At 57.4% G+C, this 20,700-nt stretch overlaps 3 protein-coding genes across 13 annotated transcripts; 1 reads left to right on the top strand and 2 right to left on the bottom strand.

The window, feature by feature from the left end:
* The first annotated feature begins 1,868 nt into the window (after window positions 1-1,868).
* LOC111151696 (post-GPI attachment to proteins 3) lies at window positions 1,869-14,615 on the top strand. Of its 9 annotated transcripts, none has more exons than XM_022509837.1 (8): window positions 1,869-2,111; window positions 3,546-3,643; window positions 4,644-4,796; window positions 10,962-11,024; window positions 11,656-11,717; window positions 12,074-12,210; window positions 12,513-12,717; window positions 12,889-14,615. In XM_022509837.1, the coding sequence occupies exons 1-8, from the start codon at window positions 1,931-1,933 to the stop codon at window positions 12,950-12,952; spliced, it is 963 nt and encodes a 320-aa protein (XP_022365545.1). In that variant the 5' UTR covers window positions 1,869-1,930; the 3' UTR covers window positions 12,953-14,615. The 9 variants fall into 9 exon arrangements, with proteins under 9 accessions (XP_022365545.1, XP_022365542.1, XP_022365546.1 ...); XM_022509838.1 differs by having other exon boundaries at window positions 1,923-2,111; window positions 12,056-12,210; XM_022509834.1 differs by having other exon boundaries at window positions 12,513-14,615.
* Window positions 14,616-15,186: 571 nt separating this feature from the next.
* Window positions 15,187-16,698, bottom strand: LOC111151828 (phenylethanolamine N-methyltransferase). The gene is made up of 3 exons (XM_022510045.1): window positions 16,485-16,698; window positions 15,717-15,924; window positions 15,187-15,628 (listed from the first exon to the last, which is right to left on the bottom strand). Exons 1-3 carry the CDS (start codon window positions 16,696-16,698, stop codon window positions 15,187-15,189), a joined length of 864 nt encoding a protein of 287 aa, XP_022365753.1.
* Window positions 16,699-18,525: 1,827 nt separating this feature from the next.
* LOC111151698 (titin-cap) lies at window positions 18,526-20,609 on the bottom strand. 3 transcript variants are annotated; one of them, XM_022509849.1, is made up of 3 exons: window positions 19,628-20,609; window positions 18,996-19,384; window positions 18,526-18,575 (listed from the first exon to the last, which is right to left on the bottom strand). In XM_022509849.1, exons 1-3 carry the CDS (start codon window positions 19,735-19,737, stop codon window positions 18,556-18,558), a joined length of 519 nt encoding a protein of 172 aa, XP_022365557.1. In that variant the 5' UTR covers window positions 19,738-20,609; the 3' UTR covers window positions 18,526-18,555. The 3 variants fall into 3 exon arrangements, with proteins under 3 accessions (XP_022365557.1, XP_022365556.1, XP_022365558.1); XM_022509848.1 differs by having other exon boundaries at window positions 18,531-18,766; window positions 19,006-19,384; XM_022509850.1 differs by having other exon boundaries at window positions 18,531-19,384.
* Window positions 20,610-20,700: the final 91 nt, after the last annotated feature.

Below are 20,700 nucleotides of genomic sequence, written 5' to 3'. Positions count from 1 at the left end.
TCTCTGCTTAGCAGGGAGCCTGCTTCCTCCTCTCTCTCTCTGCCTGCCTCTCTGTCTACTTGTGATCTCTGTCTGCCAAATAAATAAATAAAATCTTTAAAAAAAAAATGAGGATGCTCATTAAAAATTTGATCCCAGGGGCGCCTGGATGGCTCAGTGGGTTAAAGTCTCTGCCTTCAGCTCAGGTCATGATCCCAGAGTTCTGGGATCGAGCCCCGCATTGGGCTCCCTGCTCAGCAGTGAGCCTGCTTCTCGCTCTTGCTCTCCTTACTTGTGCTCTCTCTACCTCTCTGTCAAATAAATAAATAAATAAAAATCTTTTAAAAAATGTGAACCCAGCATTATAGTAAGGACAAAATGAAATAATGTAGTAGAAAAGGACTGATCTATCAGATGCAAAGTAGTATTAGCACTAGATTGCTTCTGGTCAGCTCCTGGAGGGCTGAGTGGTTGTTTTGTTCCTTTCAGCTTCCCAATCATTATCAACTGGGTGTTCAACTCCAGGGGATACTATTCAAATTATACTTAACTTGAAAAGGAACCATTCACAAAAAATACAGTGTGGATGGTGCACCCCTGAGCGCTATTCACAGAAAATACAATATGAATGAGGCCTCCTGGAGTTGTGTCTTGCCTAGCCTGGTGCTAGAGCTAAGTACTCAGGAAATGTTTGCTAAATGAGTAAGTAAAGGGAATCCAATTTTACTTCTGGTTCATTCCACTTCTCAATATAAAAAGGAAAAGTTGACCCGGTTGGAGAGTGGGAGAGGAGGAAAGGCTGTCATTAATCTACACACACTAATTAGGCATCTAGCTACAAGGCTTCAATGCTTCAATGAGATGGGTATGTCTGTGTGTCCTGGTGGTGATGTCGGGAGGAAGGAATGGATATTAGAGCAAGTATCCTATCCCCAAAGTCCTCTTCTTGATTTTTTTTTTTTGAAATATTACATCTCAGTGTGGTCTGTATCACGTTGGTGATTTGACAGCCCTGGGTTTAGCACCCAAATTCTTACATTGAATTAACATTGTTTATTCGTTTAAAAAAAAGGAAGAAGAAAAAGAAAGAAAAAAAAAAAAAGAAAAGAAAAGAAATGAGTTCTCAGCGCCTACCAGAGACAAATTCTGTCCTAGAGCTGGACGTAGAGTGGTAAACAAGACAGCAGAGGTCCCCACCCACCTTGGGGAAAACATACCACTTGTATCTTATATCACCCTGCAGGTGTTACCACTCTCAGAAATGGTGTTTAAATTGAGACTAGAAGAATAAGTAGGTGTGAGAGTATGAATGATAGAGACGAAGCAAAACCAGGAGGGTTGACAAACATGGCCCCTTGGGTCTAGCGCAGGGGCCAGATCATGCAGGACTTGTGGAGTTATGATTTTTATCCTAAGGTAATTAGGAGCTAGTAAAGCATTTAAGAAGAAAAGTCACACGGTCAAATTTGAATTTGTTAACGGAACGCGGGAGTCGATGGGGTCAAAAGGAGGGGGCAGGGAGACTCGTGAAGGGGCCACTGCGACTGTCTCGGCGACAGATGATGATGTCTTTAAACCAGGGTGGTGCCGATGGAGAGAAGTGGACAGTTCCAGGTACATTAGGAAGCGAAATTCGATGGGGCTGGTGACGGAAAAATAACCGTACTTCATAAAAGAAAGCATAGAGAAGAAAAAGGACGCATGTTGATAAAAGACCAGTTTACTTTGCTCCTTAACCCACCTGGCATCCCCCTTCCCTTAGCCCTGTCGCCTCAATTTAGAGATGGCAGTAAGACGAGGGGCGGGGCAGGCGCCCACAAAAATCCGGGCACTTTTATTTAAAGCGGGTGGACGTCACCCGAGAGCAGAATACAGAACACAAGGCACTTCCGGTTACTCCGGAAGTGAAGACTTCTAAGCTCCTCCGCCGGCCGAGGGCCAGGTTGAAGGGATGGCCGGGCGGACGGCGCGGCTGGTGCTGCTAGCTGGAGCAGCCGCGCTGGCAAGCGGCTCCCAGGGCGACCGCGAGCCGGTGTACCGCGACTGCGTGCACCGGTGCGAAGAGCGGAACTGCTCGGGGGGCGCACTGAGGCACTTCCGTTCCCGCCAGCCAATCTACATGAGTTTAGCAGGTAAGCCCCACCCCGCGGAAAGCCCCGCCCCTCAGCCTTGGCTCCGCCCCCTTGCTCCCCTAAACCACCTCTGAACCTTCGTTTACCCCTTCTCCGTTATGAGTGTGAATGGAGCCCCCGGTTGATCAGAGCAGCATCAGCCAGTCTTAGTTACTTTTTTATTTATTCAATTAGGTATTTATTTAATATTCCTGGGAACTGGCCCTAGAATGACACTGAAATTGGACCCAGTGTCCTGGCATTCGGGGTCATAGTCTTCACGGGAACATTAGCCTTCTCCAGCCCAAGGGAGAGGATGATTTGAGTCCTAAAAGACCCCTAAGTCAAGCAATAGCGGCATATGGAGGAGGAAGGAATCATTTCTGGCTTTGAGACTGTAGGGGCAGTGATCATCCTTGGAACTTTCTGCGAGGGAAGGGCTTCAGGATGGATACATTAAATTTGGACCTGTGGCCATAGTGGTCAGCTGGTGTGTGACAGGAGTCACAGTAGGTCCGGTCATTTTCACAACCCTTGAAGGTGATTACCTTTCACCCAATTTTACAATGGGGAGACTTGGAGAGGTTAAGTGCCCTGCCCTAAGTCACACAGGCAGAAAGTGGTAAAGCGGAGTTTCCAGTTCTGGCCCGTCTGACTATAAGTTTGTGCTCTTTACTCTGCCTTTGCACTCCAGAGGGAACAGAGAGCATGTAGGCCCTGGGCAGATGTGAGCATCTCTGGTATCTTGGTTTACTCCGGGAGCAGGGTTCAGGGTGCCTGAAAAGTATGGGAAATAAAGTTGGATAAGCAGTTTGGGGGCCTCAAAAGTCAGAGGGAAGAATTTGGGCTTCATTTTCTTTTTTTTTTTTTTTTTAAGATTTTATTTATTTATTTGACAGAGAGATCACAAGTAGGCAGAGAGGCAGGCAGAGAGAGAGGGAAGCAGGCTCCTCGCAGAGCAGAGAGCCCAATGCAGGGCCCGATCCCAGGACCCTGAGATCATGACCTGAGCCGAAGGCAGAGGCTTTAACCCACTGAGCCACCCAGGCGCCGCTGGGCTTCATTTTCATGTGAGCGGGGTAAGATGGCAAGAGTTCCTCCCTGGCGAGTGAGAGCAAAGCCTAAGTTCAGCAATAACAAACATAGCTCACCTATCCATTGATGAGTCTGTCAGATGCCAAAGTTCCCATCTTGGTGGAAGGAGAAGAGAAGAAACATCTCTGCTCGCAGCAGACCCCCATCCCCTAAAACACACACACATACACACGCCTTTCCTTTATGTGTGTAGCCCACCATCTCTCATACAACCAAGCGGGAAGCTAGAATTTCGAGATTTCATCTGGTTCTCTCCAACCTGCAGGCCCTCTTAGCCTGGATTTGAGTTTGGGTCCCATTTGACCTCTCTCTGTACCTCCCATGATGGGGAGTTCACCGGGTCCCATTTCTGTGTTTCAGGCTGGACCTGTCAGGATGACTGTAAGTATGAGTGTATGTGGGTCACTGTTGGCCTCTACCTCAAGGAAGGTCACAAAGTGCCTCAGTTCCATGGCAAGGTGAGTTGGAGGGTCGTGGTAGGTATATGGTATATGGTGACAGTGCTATAGGAGAAAGATACCCCTGAGTCAGGCAGTCTGAGCTGGGGGGTGATACGGGTTGGTGTTTAGGGCCAGTGCTTATTCTCAGAATCTCTGGTTTTCATATTATCAGATGGAATCAGTGAGTCTTGGCTCTGGATTTGGACTTAGAAGGTCTGGGAAGCTGTGTGACCTCAGAGAGTGATGGTGGACTTCTTAGGGTGGCTGAATGTCCACCTTGCTACAAGAATGAATTTCCTGACCCCCCTCCCCAGCATGCTTTCTTTTGCTTCTTCAGTAGTAGTCTGGGTTAAAATAGTAATACCCCCCTCAGATTGCTAATGCTTTTTCTTTTCTTCTTCTTCTTCTTCTTTTTTTTTTTTTTTTCATTTAAACTCAGCCAATGTAGAATACATTCTTAGTTTCAGAGGTAGAGGTCAGTTATTCATCAGTCACATATAACGCCCGGTGCTCATCATGTCACGTGCCCTACTTAATGCCTATCACCCCGTTTCCCCATCCCCTGACCCCCTCCCCTGCTACTGCTTTGTCACCCAATATGACCTTATTCTAGACTGTTGAGGTTGACAAGAATAATTCTCCCCAGTTTGTCAGAATAAGGCTCAGAGGCCTGTGGTCAGTGGTAGAAGAAGGACAGATTAGGACCTCAGGTTTCTGGATGGCGAGTCTATGCTCTTTCCACCAGGCCATACTGAGCCACTTACACTGGCCCGCCTGGTCTTCCCAGAGACCAGGCTTACAGTGCTGTGAATGCTGGCTGGCACAGAGGGAGGACCTTCAGCTGGGGCCTGGAGGAGAGCGCAATGACCCAAACAGGGACTGGACCTGAAGCTTTGGCCAAGGTCCAGAGCTAAGGAACCAGCTGAAGACCTGTTGATGTGGCATGTCAAGGAAAAGCAGGTCGGGCTGGCTGGGGGTTGCTTGCCCTTCAGGCCCCCTCCATGTGCTCCCTTTTCAGTGGCCCTTCTCCCGGTTCCTGTTCTTCCAAGAGCCAGCTTCTGCCATGGCCTCTTTCCTCAACGGTTTGGCCAGCCTGGTGATGCTGTGCCGCTACTACACCTCCGTGCCAGCCTCCTCCCCCATGTATCCCACCTGCGTGGCCTTCGCCTGGGTAGGTAACTTGCTGGGACTCCTGCCCTACACCCTCATCTAGGAAGGAGGAACTCTTCGATCCCCGTTCTCACCCAACAGGGCTTGCCTTCCCCTGCCTTCCTCTGTGTTTTCCAGGTCAAAAACTGCAGCTGTGGGTGCTTAGGTCTAGGGAGAAAACAGGGAGGTGCTGGATCAGACCTTACCTTTCTAGCAGAGTCCTAGGCCAGGCTGTTTGTGGGGGAGGGAAGGAGGAAGAGAGGGAGGGAGGGAGGAGAGAATTTTGTCCTGAGGGCAGAAGCCACTAAGAGACCCAGTAGGGCAGTTTACAAGCACAGAAGGGACATGCGTGGTAGGGAGCATGCTTGTAGGGACCCCTCTGGACGAGTCCAAGCAACCCTCAGTCCCAGCCCAGGCCTGGAGGTACGGCAGACACAGGACTCCACGCAGAGCTCAGCCTGGTCTTAGACCCTCCTGGAGAAACTGAAATATGTCCCATGTGAGTTTCCAGAGCAGTCTTGGAGCTTCACAGTGCAACTGGGCAGAGGAGCCAGCATCAAGGGCCTGGAATCATGTGAGAAGCACAGACTAGGGTACAGCTCTGCACTGTGACGACCTTGGGGAGGGTGTGAGAGTAAGAGGCTGCCCTCAGAACCCCCACTGTAAGCTTCTGTGTTCACTCACCTGCCTGCCACCAAAGCATCCATTCATTTGTGTATTGAGTACCTCCCATGTGCCCAGCACTCAGGTGAGTGCTGGAGATCCAAAAGTATATAAAAACAGGGGGCATCTGCCTGGCTCAGTCGGAGAGCATGCCAACTCTTAATCTCAGGGTCCTGAATTCAAGTCCCACGTTGGGTGTAGAGCTTACTTAAAAAGACAAAGCAAGAAAAGCAAAAACAGGTTCCCGCCCTCCAGTCCTAACCACACAAGCACACAACTGAAGGTAAAACTGTAGGGGCATGTGAGGGGGCACTGGACCAGACCAGTACGAGGCAGTCAGGGAGGGCTTCCGGGAGGACGGGGCCCTGGAAGTAAGATCAGGATGATGAATGACTGTTAGCTAGGTGAATTCAGGGAGAGTAGGAGGAGTCATCTACACAGAAGATGCAGAATGTGCACACACAGAAGAGAGTGAGAACCTGAAAGGCCGGGAGGCCTGCCATGCTGGAAGCCAGAGAGTGGGTGCGAGACAGGTGGCAGGTGGGCAGGGAAGGGGGCCAGCCCGTGGAGAGCCTGGGGGCACATTAACACTTTCGATCTTGACTCTCTCGAAGCCTCAGGAAGCCCTGAGGGTTGAAGAGGAGAGGTTTCAGGAGTAGATTTGCTTGGAAAGCTCATTTTCTGGCTATTGTGGTAGCAAATAGATTAGAGGGGTGGGAGTGGTTGCAGAGCCTAGTAAGCAGAGGGGCAGAAGGTGGGGGAAGTGGGATCCCCTTGGAAAGGTCAGCGGGGCACAGTGTGGCTGGGTGGAGAGGAGAGGAGGGAGAGGTAAGATGGCACAGAGAGGCCCCGAGTGCTGGGGGGCAGGGATGCTTGTGTAGGCCGGGGCCTGGCATCTTCTTACCCTGTCCTGGCCATGGGTGGCCTGGAACCACCACTTCCTGTTTAGGCCGCTCTCAGAGGAGGGAGTTTGGTCCTGGCCAAGAAAGCAGGAAGGGCAGAGAAATCAAGGAGGGTACACCTGTCTCCTTTCCCTGGGGGTTCTTCCAGGGTCACTGCTGTCTGAGCCCACAGCCTGCACCCCCTGCCCCCACCCCTACTAAAGAGCGCTGGACAGCCCTGCCTGACCTCTCTGAACAAAGCTGAGTGCCGCCTTGGATAGACCCATGGGTCTGGGGGGAACTCAGAGGGTCCCAGCCTTTGCCTGAGGTCACGTCACAACTCTCGTCTTGATCTCCCTGATTCTTGGTCTTTGATCTCTCTGGTATCTGCCGCTCAGCTTCCCTCTCGGGGAGGGTCAGGCCTTCTGGTATCCCGCAGTCCAGTCTACTGAGGACACTTAGGGACAGAGCAGGAGATGTTAGGTTGAGAGAGGGCAGATACCTGGGGACATCTTACAGGATATGGGGTTCTGGAACATGGAACCCCCACATGCTGGCACTAGGTCCTCGAGGGAACGAGTGTCGGTGCCCACACTCCCTTTGATTTTACACTTGATCTTTATACTTGATCTTTGGTCCTGTGTGCCCGTGTTTACGGGAGGGAGGGATCCTGAGCTGAATGGAGGGTGTGGCGGTGGACTTTGTCTAGGGCTGGGTCTTCTGGAGTGAGCGAGGCTCCTGATTGCTGTTGGGGTAGGATCGGAAGGCCTTTTCCAGGTTAAGTCTTGGGAGAATTTTCTCTGTCTTTTCCCCTGGGAAATGAGGAGCTGCTCCCCCAGCAGGGCTGGCGAAGCTTTGGCACAAGGGAGTAATCTCTGCCTTGACGTCTGGTCCTGGCTTGGGCTGGACATCAGCCAGGCTTTGGGAGAGCCTGCCAGAGCTCTTTGACTTCTGGAAACTAGGGGTGCCTGCTCTCTGCAAAGCCAGGAGGCCAAACCAGTTCCCCACCTTTCGTCTAGTAAGGAAAGGTCCTTAGAAGTAGAGGGGAGGGAGAGAATGAGGGGCCAGGAGAGCCCAGACTGTCCCTGCAGGTTGATGGATGGAGGTGGGGACTGACTGTGTTCTGCCTCTGCTGCAGAAACCACGAGAAGAGACAGGTTGAGCCTGCAGCAGAATGATGGTTAGACTTCAGGAAGGACTTCCCACTGGTCAAACAGGAGCCAGTGCAACAGACAAAGGCAGGAAATCAAGGAATCCTTTTTGATGGTGGAAAAAGCTATCTTCCCCCCCCATCTCATCCGCCTCTTCCCCTCTTCCCTCTAAAGAGGGAGGTGGGGCAGGGTTGCTCTGCTTGAGGTAGGGGGCGAGACACTGTGGCCTGTTGGAGGGGGAGAGGCCAGGATGGCAGCAGGCATCATATTTAACATTCTGCCTCCCCCACTTCTGAGACACCAAGCTATTTAAAGAGCCACATGTCCCCACCGTCACGGTATCAGTGACAAGCCCCGAGCACTGGGGCTTAGCACTGGGGTCAAATTCCTGACAGATCTGGCTCATTTGGCATCCAACCAGTTTCACGGCTGTGATATATTTGTCTCAATTTTCTTATTTTCCGACAGACTGAAACAGCCTCCTGCTCTCCCTCCCGGAGCTTTCCCTGTCCCCCTCCATTCCCACCCTTGTTGGCACCCTGCCCCTGGCCTCCCCCTTTCCTCAGTGTTTACACAAAGCTCCCAATGCCTGCTGGGCAGCCCAGCGCCTTCCCGGCCTGGCTGGTTGGCCGGTTACCATCGCCCCCTCCCACTTCTACCCAAGCTTGGCGGAAGAGTCCGGGAGCAGCCACACACTTGGGTCTCTTGGAGCCTCTCCCTTCCTTCCATGTCTGTCTGTCCTTTTCACTTGAGTCTTGATTACAAACTCCGCGTGAAAAGAAATAGTATCTCTTCCGTGAATCCTAGGGGAGACTGACATTTAGGGACCCATTGTGTGCCAGTGGCTACAGCAGCACCCGTCCAACGAGCGGCTTCTCTCTGCCAGGCATTCTGCAGACAGCATCTTCAGGTCCCTTTCGTGCACTGAGTATCTTTCTTAAGCCGCTCTGGTAGATGAGACAGCTGAAACTCAAGAGATTTTATTGGTTCAAGATCACAGAGCTATTTAGGGACTGAGGCAGAACTTGAACTCAGGGCCCATCTTATTATGGAGGCTGTGGACATTCTGCCTCCAGCATGAACAGTTTTGGGGGAGGGGTCACCACGGGGAGATCACCTCTTTTCTTCACCTGGACTTCTCTGGCCTTTGGGGAGAGCGGAAGGCAGACTTGGCCTCTTTGGCCTCAAGTCTGTGGAGAGATGTGAGGGTCCCATTCTGGTCAACAAATTGGGAAGAAATGCCCCATCATGTTTGACCTGTCCTGGGCTGTACACTGCACTTGTATCGCTCATTAAATCCTTGTGAACACTATGATCATTCCCATTTTACAGATGAGAAAACAGGGGCCAGCAAGGCTAAATAACTTGCCCAAGGACACATGGGAAATGCAGGGCCAGGATTTGAACCCTGGCACCCTAACCTTGGGGGCTGCATTTTTTTTTTAAGATTTTATTTATTTATTTGACAGAGAGAGATCACAAGTAGGTAGAGAGGCAGGCAGAGAGGAGGAAGCAGGCTCCCCCCCACTGAGCAGAGAGCCTGATGTGGGGCTCGATCCCAGGACCCTGAGATCATGACCTGAGCCGAAGGCAGAGGCTTAACCCACTGAGCCACCCAGGTGCCCCGGGGGGTTGCATTCTTAATGAAACTTCTCTCCCAAGTCCGAGGAGAAGGTCAGAAGAGGAGTCCCTCATAATGGGACAGGGTCCAGGGGAGAAAGGACTTTTCAGGGGTGCAGAGTCCAGGCTTCAGGTGGGTGTCTGTAAGTGGAAGGCCCCCTGGAGAGGCAGTTGAACAGGGCAGCAGGCGGCTCTCACTCTGTTGGTGGAGCTAAGCCCTGGTCCCATGCTGTCCCCCAGCCCAAGAACGACCACTTAGCTCAGTCCTCTTGTCACCTCTCCCTTTCTGCTGTGGGTGACAGGGAGGCCTGGTTGGTTGCCAGTCCCTGCCACCTTCCCCTTCACCTCCCTCTCCTACTGGCTCCATGGCCACTGTCCTCCCTGAGGGCATCCCTATTTCTGACCTGCCCTGGGGCCCTGCCTCCAGCCCAAGTCTCCTCCTCTCCCCACGCTGATCCTGAGCCTCACAGACCTTTTGGGAGCAGTGTCTGAGAAGCCACTCCATGCTGTCCCTGCCTCCAGGCCATGCCTCTTATACCATCTCTGGGGAAGGGTCATGGGGACTGGATGGCCATCTTCCAAAGAGCACGCAGCCTGGCATGGAATAGTCCCCCGATGTTGGGGCTGGAGAGGGAGGAAGGGTCACTTAGGTTAGGCCCTGATGAGTCACAGGAGGAAGCTCAGGCCGAGGGCAGGGCCTTTGTCCAGGTCATGGGGAGCATAAGCTGAGAGAGAGACTCAGCCTAGGACCCAGGCCAGACAGGCTCGCATGGGGCTACCTGAGCCTCCAGAGACTTCTACTACTGACTGCCTTTGCAGAGAGCCTGGCCTGCCGCCACCCCTTTGCTTTTCCCGTGCTCTCATAAACCCCTTTGGGCCTGCAGTAAGGGACCCATCCTGCCGCCTGGCCTTCCTGCTGCGGGACTGGGTGGAGAGGCCTCCTCCCTGCCAGTTTTCCTTCTGTCCTGGACCCAAACGAGCAGCTCCTGGCCTTCACCCATCTCAGGCAGGCTTGTTCCCGGCCTCAAGGGCAGGGCACCCCTCCCTATCTTCAGTGCATCCCAGGCCAGACCTCTCGCTGCCTGTTTTTCCCTTTGATGGGCTGTCCCTGGTTTCCCAGTGTAGGAGCCTCCCCACCCACCCCCGAGCCCACCCTTTTCTCCATGATCTGGGCATCCACCATGGGTACCGCCCCAGCTCCCACAAGATCTAGGATTCATTTGCAAGAGGTTTTGTGCTGTCTCCTTGCAGTTTATTTCCAGGGGAAAGGCCCCAGACGTGCTCCTGGGCCCGTGCCCACCACAGCCCCTCCAGCCTTCCGCTCCTCCCAGAGCTTGGGAGCAGCAGACACTGGTCTGGCGGGTTGGGCCGGCCCACCCAGGAGGAAGCTGGGCTCCCCGGGCCAGCCTCCTCCGTAGAGACTTGGCCCCAGTGGGATCAGCTCGATCTCCCTGCCTTGCTTGCTTTGCTCCAGACACGCCCCAAGCTGGCTCGAGCCCCTCCACCCCACCCACTTCATTCCCGCCCCCAGAGGCTGAGGTCACCAGCTCCCCTGGCCCGGGCGGGGCTGTCATCACCTGCCGGTTCGGGGAGGAGGCGAGGCCCCCCGGGGGCTGTTGTCTTAGTGATTGAGTAAGCAGGGAACTTGGCTCTGCCAGAACTGGTTCCTAGGCCAGGCCGGAACCTGTGGAGGCCCCATCCCCCGTGGCCTGGGGGTCAGGGCTGCAGCCGGCTGAGGGCACTGTTTGGTTGGGAGGGGGGGCTTTGGAGGCAGAGGGAAGCATATTTCTGTGCTCCAGAGTGAGACCCATGTGGGTGCCCTAGGGCTTCTCCCCAGCTCAGGACACCGTGCTTACTAGCCCCTCCCTGCAGGTTTCCCTCAATGCTTGGTTCTGGTCCACAGTCTTCCACACCAAGGACACCGACCTCACAGAGGTGAGCACCCCTCCTGCTCCCCCTCCTGTGTGGGGCAGTCCCAAAGGACCCCAGAAGGGGTTGAGGTCTCTTAGGTTTCCTAGGGACTCCGATCACAGAGCCCTCTTGCTCCGCCCCAGGCCCTTTTAACCTCTTCGTGCACCTGCGCCTCCCTTGACCCTTGGGAGGCAGGTGTGAGCACTGGCTCTTAACTGATGAGGCAGCTGAACCTTGGAAAGGCCCAATGGCCTGCCCAAGGTCCCCCAGCCAATGAGGGAGCCACCGGGACCTGGGCCCACAGCTGTGGGACTCACCTGCGCTCTGCTTTCTGTGGCGTCCTGGAGCCCTGGTAGGCACCTCCCCAATGCCCCCAAAGCCTTGCTGCTGTGGACATTTTAACAAGTTCTATAATGTGACTACAGGGATCTGACCATTAAATTCAGGAGTGAAACAGCGACAGACAGAGGGAGCGCGAGACATTGACACCATCCCCCAGCACCCCCGCCCCGTCACATAGGCCTAGGACTTCCAGACAGTGCCTCTGCCGCCCCACCTGGCCCCCTGTGCCCCATCGGTGCTGGGTCCTCTCGGGGCCCTGCCCACCTCCCCCTCCCTTCACACTGGCCCCTCATCCAGCTCTCTCTGTCCTCAGAAAATGGATTACTTCTGTGCCTCCACCGTCATCCTACACTCCGTCTATCTGTGCTGTGTCAGGTGAGCCCATCCTGGCCCCAGTAGGAGCAAAAACAGGCACGGGGGGTGGGGGTGGGGGGGAGGGGGCAGAACCGGGTGGCCTCACCCATCCCTAGGGGTGTTTCCCCCCGGGGCCTTGCAGCCCAGCACACGCATGCACATGCACACACACACCCTCCCGGCTGCTCTGGATGGGGACTCTGGGGTAGAGCGAGGGGCCCTGACTCTTTCCAAGGAGCAGTTGCATTTGGTCCCAGGCCCCTGGAGGAGGAGGGCAGTGGCTTCCCCATACTGACGCCAGGGTGAAGGGCTGCGTAGGGAAGGCTGCTCTGGGCACGGGCCACCCTCCACCTGAGCAGCTCTGGATGGCGGGGCAGGACCGTGGGGCTGCAGCACCCAGCCGTGGTCAGCGCCTTCCGGGCCCTCCTGCTGCTGATGCTGACGGCGCATGTCTCCTACCTGAGCCTCGTCCGTTTCGACTATGGCTACAACCTGGCGGCCAATGTGGCTATTGGTGAGGCAGGAGGAGGGACTGAGGCCCCGAGAGGTTGTGGGGAAAGGGGGGCACTTGGACCACGTGTAAAACTGCTGGCCTGGGGTGCAGGAAGGGATTTGGTGGTGTTCCTAGAGAAGGTTCTAGAGAGGCTCTTAGGGTGGGGGAGGGGGAAAGAACTTGGGGTGGGAGAGGGGAGGCTGGGAGGAGAGTCGGAAGATGGTCCTGGGGTCAAAGAGCATGAGGACAGGGGAGGCTTTGTGGGGGGCGGGGCAGAGGGAGGTGCAGGCAGTGAGCCTCTCCCCACCCCCACCCGTGCGCAGGCCTGGTGAACGTGGTGTGGTGGCTGGCCTGGTGCCTGCGGAACCAGCATCGGCTGCCTCACGTCCGCAAGTGCATGGTGGTGGTCCTGCTGCTACAGGGCCTGTCCCTGCTCGAGCTGCTCGACTTCCCGCCTTTCTTCTGGGTCCTGGATGCCCACGCCATCTGGCACATCAGTACCATCCCTGTCCATGTCCTCTTCTTCAGGTGGGTGCTACTCGCCGCCCAGTGGGCCCCTTGTTTGTGTCCATCCTCACTGGCTTCTTGGAGGAGACTAAGGCCTCTGTGCACGGTTCACCCCCTGCTGGCTTGCCCATGCTCTCCCCCACGGGGTGCTTTCAAAGCCAGACCTCAGCGGGCTCCTCCCTCTGCCCACAGCTTTCTGAAAGATGACAGCCTGTATCTGCTGAAGGAATCAGAGACCAAGTTCAAGCTGGACTGAAGGCCCTGGGAGTGGGTTCGCCCTGCTGGGGATCCTGCCCTCTCCCTGCTGGCTCCCCTTCTCCCCAGAATCCTTGAGACGATTTTTGTCTTTTAGCATCTTGAATTTGGACATGAAGGGTATGGGCCCAGAATCATGTAACTGCCCATCACCTCACTTGCCCCGACATGGCCCTCACAGATCTCAGGTTCTGTTCAGGCTTGGCCTGTCAGCATCTGGGGTTGGAGCATGGGCAGCACCTCTGGTTCCTGGAGAACTGGAATGGAACTGTGTTCTTAGCTCCGCTGAGAGGGGAGCTGCCTCTGCTTCCCCGTCAACCTCTTCCTCACATCCCTCAACGCCTGGGTGCTTCCCACACCTGTCTGTCTAGCTGGGAGACAGGCCTTTGGGAACACAGCGGGGGTCCCCCCCTCTCTTACCCCTGCCCTCCTTCAGGGCACCACTAGGTGGCAATAGACTCTTGCTCTTTGGCTGCCCAAGTTTCCTGGCAGGTCTCCTCCCCATGGGATCTTGAGGGACCAAGCTGCTGAGATTGGCAAGTGGTCTCGTCCCGACTGTTGCCTCAGCCAGACCCCCAGAAGAACTCACTGCATTCCGCCTTTGGGGCCAGAACCCCAGAGAGCCCAGGACAGGAGTCCCTGTGGCTCCTTGGCTGGTCTCCTGGTCAGAAGCCTGCACATGAATGTGTAAGGGAGTGTGAGCTAGACTGAGCGCATGCATAGGTGACAGGGTGGCGGGCACAGACCTGAGTGTGTGGGATGGTGGGTGGGACAGTGGGTGTGAGCACGTGTGGAGAGTGGGGAGGGCTGTGAGTGGTTTGAAAGTGTGTGTTGCAGGACAGGTGGGTGAGTGTGGGGCAGGGCAGTTTGCAGAGACTGGGGGTGAGGTGAGTGTGAGTGCCGTGGGTGTGCCACGTGGCGGCGTGGGGGGGGTTTGGAGGAAAACAGGTGCTCTGGTCACCTGTCTACTGCATGCAGCTCCGCACAGAGCCCCAGGCCAGGCCGAGAGCCCGGACGTCCTCAGGGGCTGGCTCGGTGGGGTTCGGCTGTCCAGACTGCATGTGGGTCTTCCTGTCTGTTGCCCCCACTTTACAGTCGCCCTCCAGATCTCAGAGGACCCACACACAACTCAAATCACCCTCCAGAACCAGCCTCTCGGGAGGCCGAGGGAGGAAGGGCCTCTCCGGCCTTCCTGTCCGTCTCCTCTCCTAGGCTTGGTTGGCCTCCCCCTCTCCCCATGCCCTCCCTGCTAAGCCTCTCTGTCACAGACTGGACCTTGGGGGGCAATCTGAGGGAGAAGCGGCGAAGGCCTGTGGCTGGGTCTGGTTTCTGGCCTTTCCAGAGGCAGGCAGGGGCCATGCTGTATCTGTACCCCAGTAAAGGTGACCCCTGCTAGCTGCCGGCAGCCTGAGTACATTCTTGCTCCGCAAGGATAGCATGTGGTGCTCCAGAAACTTTCCATCCAAAGGCAGTCTCTGTGATTGGAGCAGGGAATCTGGATTCTTGTTCTTTCCCAACCCCCTTGTCCCTCCCTGGGGTGTAGAGGTGCTGTGCTAGGACTCCAGCCGCAGACTTGGGTGGCCTGTGTTTCTTTTGATATTGAGAACTATTTTAAGATAGGAGGGTAGCAAGGGACATTCTTAATAAACCAATTCTCAGCCTCACCTACCCTTGTTTAGCTCCTTTGTGTGAGTAGTGTGGGCCAGAGGGAAGGAGCACACAGCTGGCTGGAGGCAGTAGGCAGGTGGGGTCTCTACCTAGGCACGTGGAGGTGGGGATGGCAGGGAGCGGATGCAGAGCTGGGGGGAGTGCTCTGGGGGAGGGAACTGGTGCCTGGATTGTCACTCCCCCCCCCTGTACTCTCTACTCAGTCTCCTGATTATCCCTCTCTCCTCCCCTTCTGGTCTAAACTAGGCTCTGCTGCTGTTTGTTACTTAACCTTTCTTAGCTTCACCTGCAAACAAGACAACAGGACCTGCTGAGTGTGAGGACTAGTGTGCCTGGCACACAGCAGATGCTGAACGAGCTCCCTCTGGCCTTGGCTTTCCTTAGTTTGGGAAGAATGAGTGGTAAAGAAACCTGTCATGGAAGCTTCTGGAAAAAAAAGGCTAGGGTTGGTGGCTTCCACAGCCCCACAAGCCCAGAGAGAGCCACAGACAAAGCTGATGCTCAGCAGGAGGAATTTCTTTATTATGTGCCACCTCACATCACAGGGGATCTGGGTGCACTGGGCCATCACACCGCCACCTTCTTCTGGGCCCAGGCGAAGAAGATGCCCTTGACATCATCTACCCCTGTCTGAAGGCAGGCAGGCATGACGTAGGTGCTCAGGTCCCGCACCTCATAGCCGCTGCGGACCAAGGCCTCCATGACCTCCTCCTTCCCCATGGGCACCACCGCCAGCCTGGCCTCCCCAGCCAGGTACCATGACTCCTCCAGGGCCCCGATGAGGAGGAGGTGCCCCCCAGGCCTCAGCAGGGTGGTGATGTGGTCCAGGGCCCTCTGGAAGCTGGCAAGGTCCGGGCTCACAGCCTCCAAGCAGAAGGTAGAGACCAGGGCATCGGCAGGCAGGGGCGCTGGGCTCCCAGCACCCAGTGGCTGGGGCTGGTGCACATCAATATGCAAGATCCGCTTCACCCTGGCTCGCAGCTGGAGCTCCTTCTCCTGCCAGGACTCCCTGTACCAGGGCAGGACCAGGGCTCAGGGCCACCCCATGCTCAGTCCTCGGTTGCCCCCCACCCGCGCTGCATGGGCAACCCCCTTACCCCTTGCCCTCGATGAGGCAGACGTGCCGACTATAGGTGCTCCAGTCGAAGGCGCCTGGCTCCTCCCGCAGCCAGAGCCCTAGCTCCTGGCGGTTCACCTCCAGAAAATCTGTCAGGGTGATGTCCTCAAAGTGGGCGCAGGCGCTGAGCAGCTGGTATATGGTAGGGCCTGAACCAATGTCAATGAGGCTGTGTCCTGACACCTCACCTGGAGTGGGGGGCAGTGGAGGAGGGTCCTGTGCCAGCCCTGTCCAGGCTCCCCCGCCTCAGTCCCTCCCTCCCTCACTGGCTTCTCCCAGTTGTTCTCCCTTCCTCCAGAAGTGTGCCTCTCTCTGGAAAAAGCATTAGCTAACCTGGGTCTGAGTCCTGGCCCTGACGCCGACTGGCCGACTTTGGGAAAGGGACTGAACCCCTCTGAGATTCAGTTCCACATCTGTACGACTGTCCCTACCTGTGAGGCTTAGGTGGGGAAGTCCTGAGGTCCCTGGCAGTTCAACCAGGGGCCTCTCTTCCCTCTCCCATCTCCTCCTCCCTCTCTGTCTCAGGAGGTCTCTGGGGTCTCTTTCCTGCATCTGCTATTTCACCTCTCAATGCCTTCTCCACGGGTCTCTCCTCTGCGCCCTAAGAGATACTGCTTCTCTTCCTCTTCTATTTTCACCTCTTAACAGTCTATCGCTGCTTCTTGGTTCCCATAGGGCTCGCGCATGTATCCCTGTTTAGCTCCCCGATGCCTTCTTGTCCTCTGGGCCTCAGTTTCCCCGCGCTCACCCGTGGCGAAGGTCTGCGCCAAGCAGCGCAGCTTCCAAGGCCCGACGCCATCCGGGTGGCTCAGGTCCCCCCGAGGGGGCGCGTAGTTGTTGCGGAGGTAGGCGCGGGGCTCGAAGCGCTGGTAGGCGGAGGCGACGGCCGCCGGGCCCGGGTCCGAGTCCGGGGCCGAGTCCGGGGCCGTGCCCGCAGCGGGATTCAGGTCTGCCTTGCTCATGCCGCCGCCGTCGTCCGCGCTGTCCTCTCTCGCCTCGCGGCCCCTTTATCTGCTGTGCGACTCCCCGCCCGACCCTCCGCTGCGGGGGCGGCGGCCGCGCCAGGAGCCGCCCGGGGCTCGGCGCTGCATCTCCCCTACCCCATCCATCTCCCTTAGTGTCCGAGCAGCAGACACTCGGGGCGCGTGGGGGGCGGCCCGGGCCTGCCTGCCACACCCCACACCCCACACCCCCCGGCCCCGCAGCTGCTCCCGCCCCCCCCCCTTTTGCCTCACCGGTCCAAGCCAGCTCCGTGCCCCCAGGACCCTTAGATCCCTGTCCCGCGGGTCCGCAGCTCCTCCCGTCGCTCTCCGCCGGCTCCCCAGCCATTCATTCACCCGCTTCCCCCACCACCCCATCCTTTCTCTCTGGCCAGGGTTCGAATTAGCCCCCTCCCCGCGCCCTCGTCCCCGACCCCGGGCCCAGCCCCTGCCCCGGGCTCTCCTTCCTCAGGGACATCCCGTCCAACATCCACACCTTTCCCTGGTTAGGTCACCTCAACTGCACCCCCCACCCGTCGCCCCTCCTCCAGCCCTTTTCCGTCCTTTCCTACCAACCCCTGTCCCCCAGGGCCCTTCACCCCCACCCGGGAAAGGACAGTCCGTTCTGGCCTCTGTTGCGGTCGCCCCAGGGCCCCAGAGCGGAGCTCCAGCCCCGCCCGTCCGATGGCATCGGCGATAGGGGATGTGAGCGGAGCTAATGCCCTTAACCAGCGGTACAGCAGGGCCTCCCCGCGGCCCCTGCGGGCTCGGAGCCGCTTATCTGGGGGCTTCCGAGTCCGAGAGCAGAAGGCTCGGGTGGTTCTGGCCACGGCCTTGTCCCGGTTGCGTGACCGTGGGGAGGGCGGAGGGTGCAGGCGTTCTCCCGGTGTCCCTGGGCCCCAGAGGGCGCAGGCTGGGCTTTCTGCACCAAGGGATTTAGGGTTACATCAGTCTAGGGTCTCTGACCCCTCTCCTCCCCAGTCCACACTGCATTCCCCTCTTGGGGAGGGGCCCAGCCCAGGTCTGCAGGTCCTGCTTGGCACTACAGGTCAAGATGCCAGGGTCTTCCCTCCTATTCCCCGAGATGGGAGGTGGATTCCATGGGGCCGTCTCCGTGGTCTTCCTGGAGTTGGACTGCTCCAGGCCAGTCCACTGTCGCTCTGCCCTGGGGAGGCTACCAGCCCCTGTCCAGATGGGCCCTTAGCCTCTTCTGTGCCCTCACCTGTGTGCCTTCCCTGGCCCCCACCTTGTCCCAAGGGGAACGTGTCTCCTTGTTGACCCAGCCGACCAGACTGGGACAGGAGTCACAGCAGCTGTGGGGGTCACAGACAATAACCTGAGCCTCCACTCCCCACAACCCGCCCTGGGCTCCCTGGGCAGGGAGGGTAGAGTGCCTGACCCCCACCAAGGATTGATTCTATCTGGGTTCAGGTCTGAAACGCAGGTCAGCCTTGGGGTCAATGACCCCATTCATACCCTTAGGTACAGCCAAGGACAGTCCTGGTGCCAGCCCCCTCCATCTACTCCATGAAATCATTTAAGCAGGCCCTGGATGCCAGCTGGCCTGCTGGGCACTGCCCAGTGCCAGGGGACTGAACACAGAGGCCAGGCACTGACAGCAGACCCACGCTGGACAGACACCCTGTTTACAGCTCTGTCCCGTCTCCCCCACCCCCACCCAGCATGAAGTGTACCCACTAGCTCTGCCATATTTAGCTCAGATGCAAGGCTTATTCCCAGAAGTGAGGGGGGGGTAGCGGACACCAATGGGCTGGCCCCCACAAGGAAAGAGACTGGAACAAGAAAAGTCTGGAACACAACTGAGCGTTTATTGCAGCGCTAACAGAGGATGCTGGGGGCTCCACTCTGCCTCTGCCTTCTTCACATCCCCCTCACTCCAGTCTCCTCCAAGCCTCCTTCCTAGAGCATTCCAGATCCCCTTTTCCTCGTCCTTCTCTGAAGCTGGAGCCCGGACCAGGGTCACTCCCCTCGGGGACCTCTGTCCTCACCAGCATCTTTTGTCCTTTCTCCTGGGGCTGGGGATGTTTGGCTGTGCCAGCCCCCAGCTCTCCAGCCTTTGTGCCCACTGTCTTTGCTCCCCTCCCTTTGGGAACTCAGGGGACCCAGGCATCCTGGCCTCTGGTTCCCCCCTCCCCTAGCCCCCAACTCTGGGCAAACTACAAAGCATCCATGGCCAGCAGCTCCCCTCCATGGTACTAGCCAGGAAGGGCCCAGCCCACGGCAGGCACATTAGAGCCCGAGTCACCGTCTGTCTCAGCCTCTCTGTGCTTCCTGGGACATGGAGCGGGACAGGGAGCGACGCAGGGCGCCAGGCTTGCTGACAGGCACCACAGGGGGCAGCTGCTTGGTGATCTCGGCCACGTCCTGGCGTTCCACACACTGGCCACCCAGGGCTGTCTCCAGTGCCAGCAGCTCCTGCAGCTGGGTGGGGGTGTCCTCGCGCTCCTCCTTGGTGGCACCCATCTTGGCGGGGCTGAAGATGGGCAGTGGCAGCACGCGCTGGTAGGGCAGCAGATACTCCTGCAGCCCGTGCCCGAGGAGGCCCATCCGCATCACCAACCAGGGAGAGCGCTGCACCAGCGCCTGGCACTGGCCCTGCCGGTGGTAGGTCTCATGCCGCTCGGTGTCCTCCTCATGCAGAGAGCAACTGGGGAGGAGAGGGCAAGGTGGTACCGAGCTCCTGAGATGTGCTACCCTCCAGTCCTGAGCGGGGCAGGGGGCTCCCTGGGGCTTGCCAGGTCCTGGGGTGCAGAGTGACTCCACTCTCCCCACTGGGACCTCTCCTAGTCCCCACTCCCCAGAAACTTCTGCAGGGCTTTGTGCTCTGGTCTCCTGGGGCTCAGGAGAGGTGTTCTCAGGGAGAAGGGACTCCCAGCTGCGTGGCACTCACCCCTCCTCAGGCCGCGTGGACAGTGTCAGGTCCTTCCATTCAGCCCAGAAGGCTTCTCGTCGCTCACGGTCCTCCTCGGACACCTGGCAGATCAGCTCTGCAGTGGCCATGATCAGTGCTCACTGGCTCTCAGCTCTGCTCCTCCCAGGCCCTTTAAATAGCCCCCTCCTCCACCTCCTCCAGGGGCTATTTTCAGCCCCTCTGGCGTCAGATGCTATAAGCAGAGCCAAGGCTCACCGATGAGGGACTCTGGGCCCAGGGTGGGGGTGGGGGTCCCTGGGCTCCAGCCGCCACCTGGGGTCAGCAGTTGGCTTCTAAAGAGATTAAGATGCTCCACTGGGGGCAGAGGTCCTCAGAGTGACACCTCCAGGTGTGTGACACTCCTTTGACACCATCTGAGACCAGGCACATGCCCAGCCTTGTGCCACCTTGGCATCTGCTCTCTGCCCCACCCCTTCCCTCTCGCCCAGGGAGGGTAGCGGCCTGTCTGTAAACAGAGTGGGCAGCGGCAGGAATTGAGGCCCTCTCTGGGCTCTGGACCAGGCCATCGGGTCCTGCTCCCACAGCTCTCCTCTGCCTGGGACCAAGGGCAAAGCCCCCGGGATCTGCACCAAAACCTGGTCCTCAATGGCCACCATTGCACTGGCAGAAAATGACTTGGTTAGCTCCACACCTGGGACCCCGGGCATGAGCCTTTGCCAGATGCTTTCCTTTCTGGTGGCCAGCAGTCAGAGAAATGGCTTCCCAGTGGCCAGTCAGGGTGGAAAGAGATGTGGGAGGCGGCCCCCGGCTGTCCCCAGCGACACCCCAAGGCAGGCGCAATGCAAACCCAGGGGCTCTGATGAGCGGCGGTCAGATCTGGCTCTGCCCCCAAATCAGCCATGAATAAGCCTCCGTGGCCATGGGGCAACCTCTGCCCCTCTCTGAGCCCCATTTTCTGGCCACAAAGTCCTGAGCAGCTCTACTGGGCCACCTGGGAGGGGCCTGGCTCTCCAGGGGAGCAGGACAGCTGCTGGGAAAGCCAGCACCCAAGGGGGACAGCTCATGGTGCAGGAAGCTGGCACATGGGGCGC

The sequence above is a fragment of the Enhydra lutris genome, unplaced genomic scaffold, assembly GCF_002288905.1.
Source record: "Enhydra lutris kenyoni isolate GAN:26980312 unplaced genomic scaffold, ASM228890v2 scaffoldscaffold26, whole genome shotgun sequence".
NCBI classification, from domain to species: Eukaryota; Metazoa; Chordata; class Mammalia; order Carnivora; family Mustelidae; genus Enhydra; species Enhydra lutris.
This window is presented reverse-complemented; position numbering and strand designations above follow the sequence as displayed.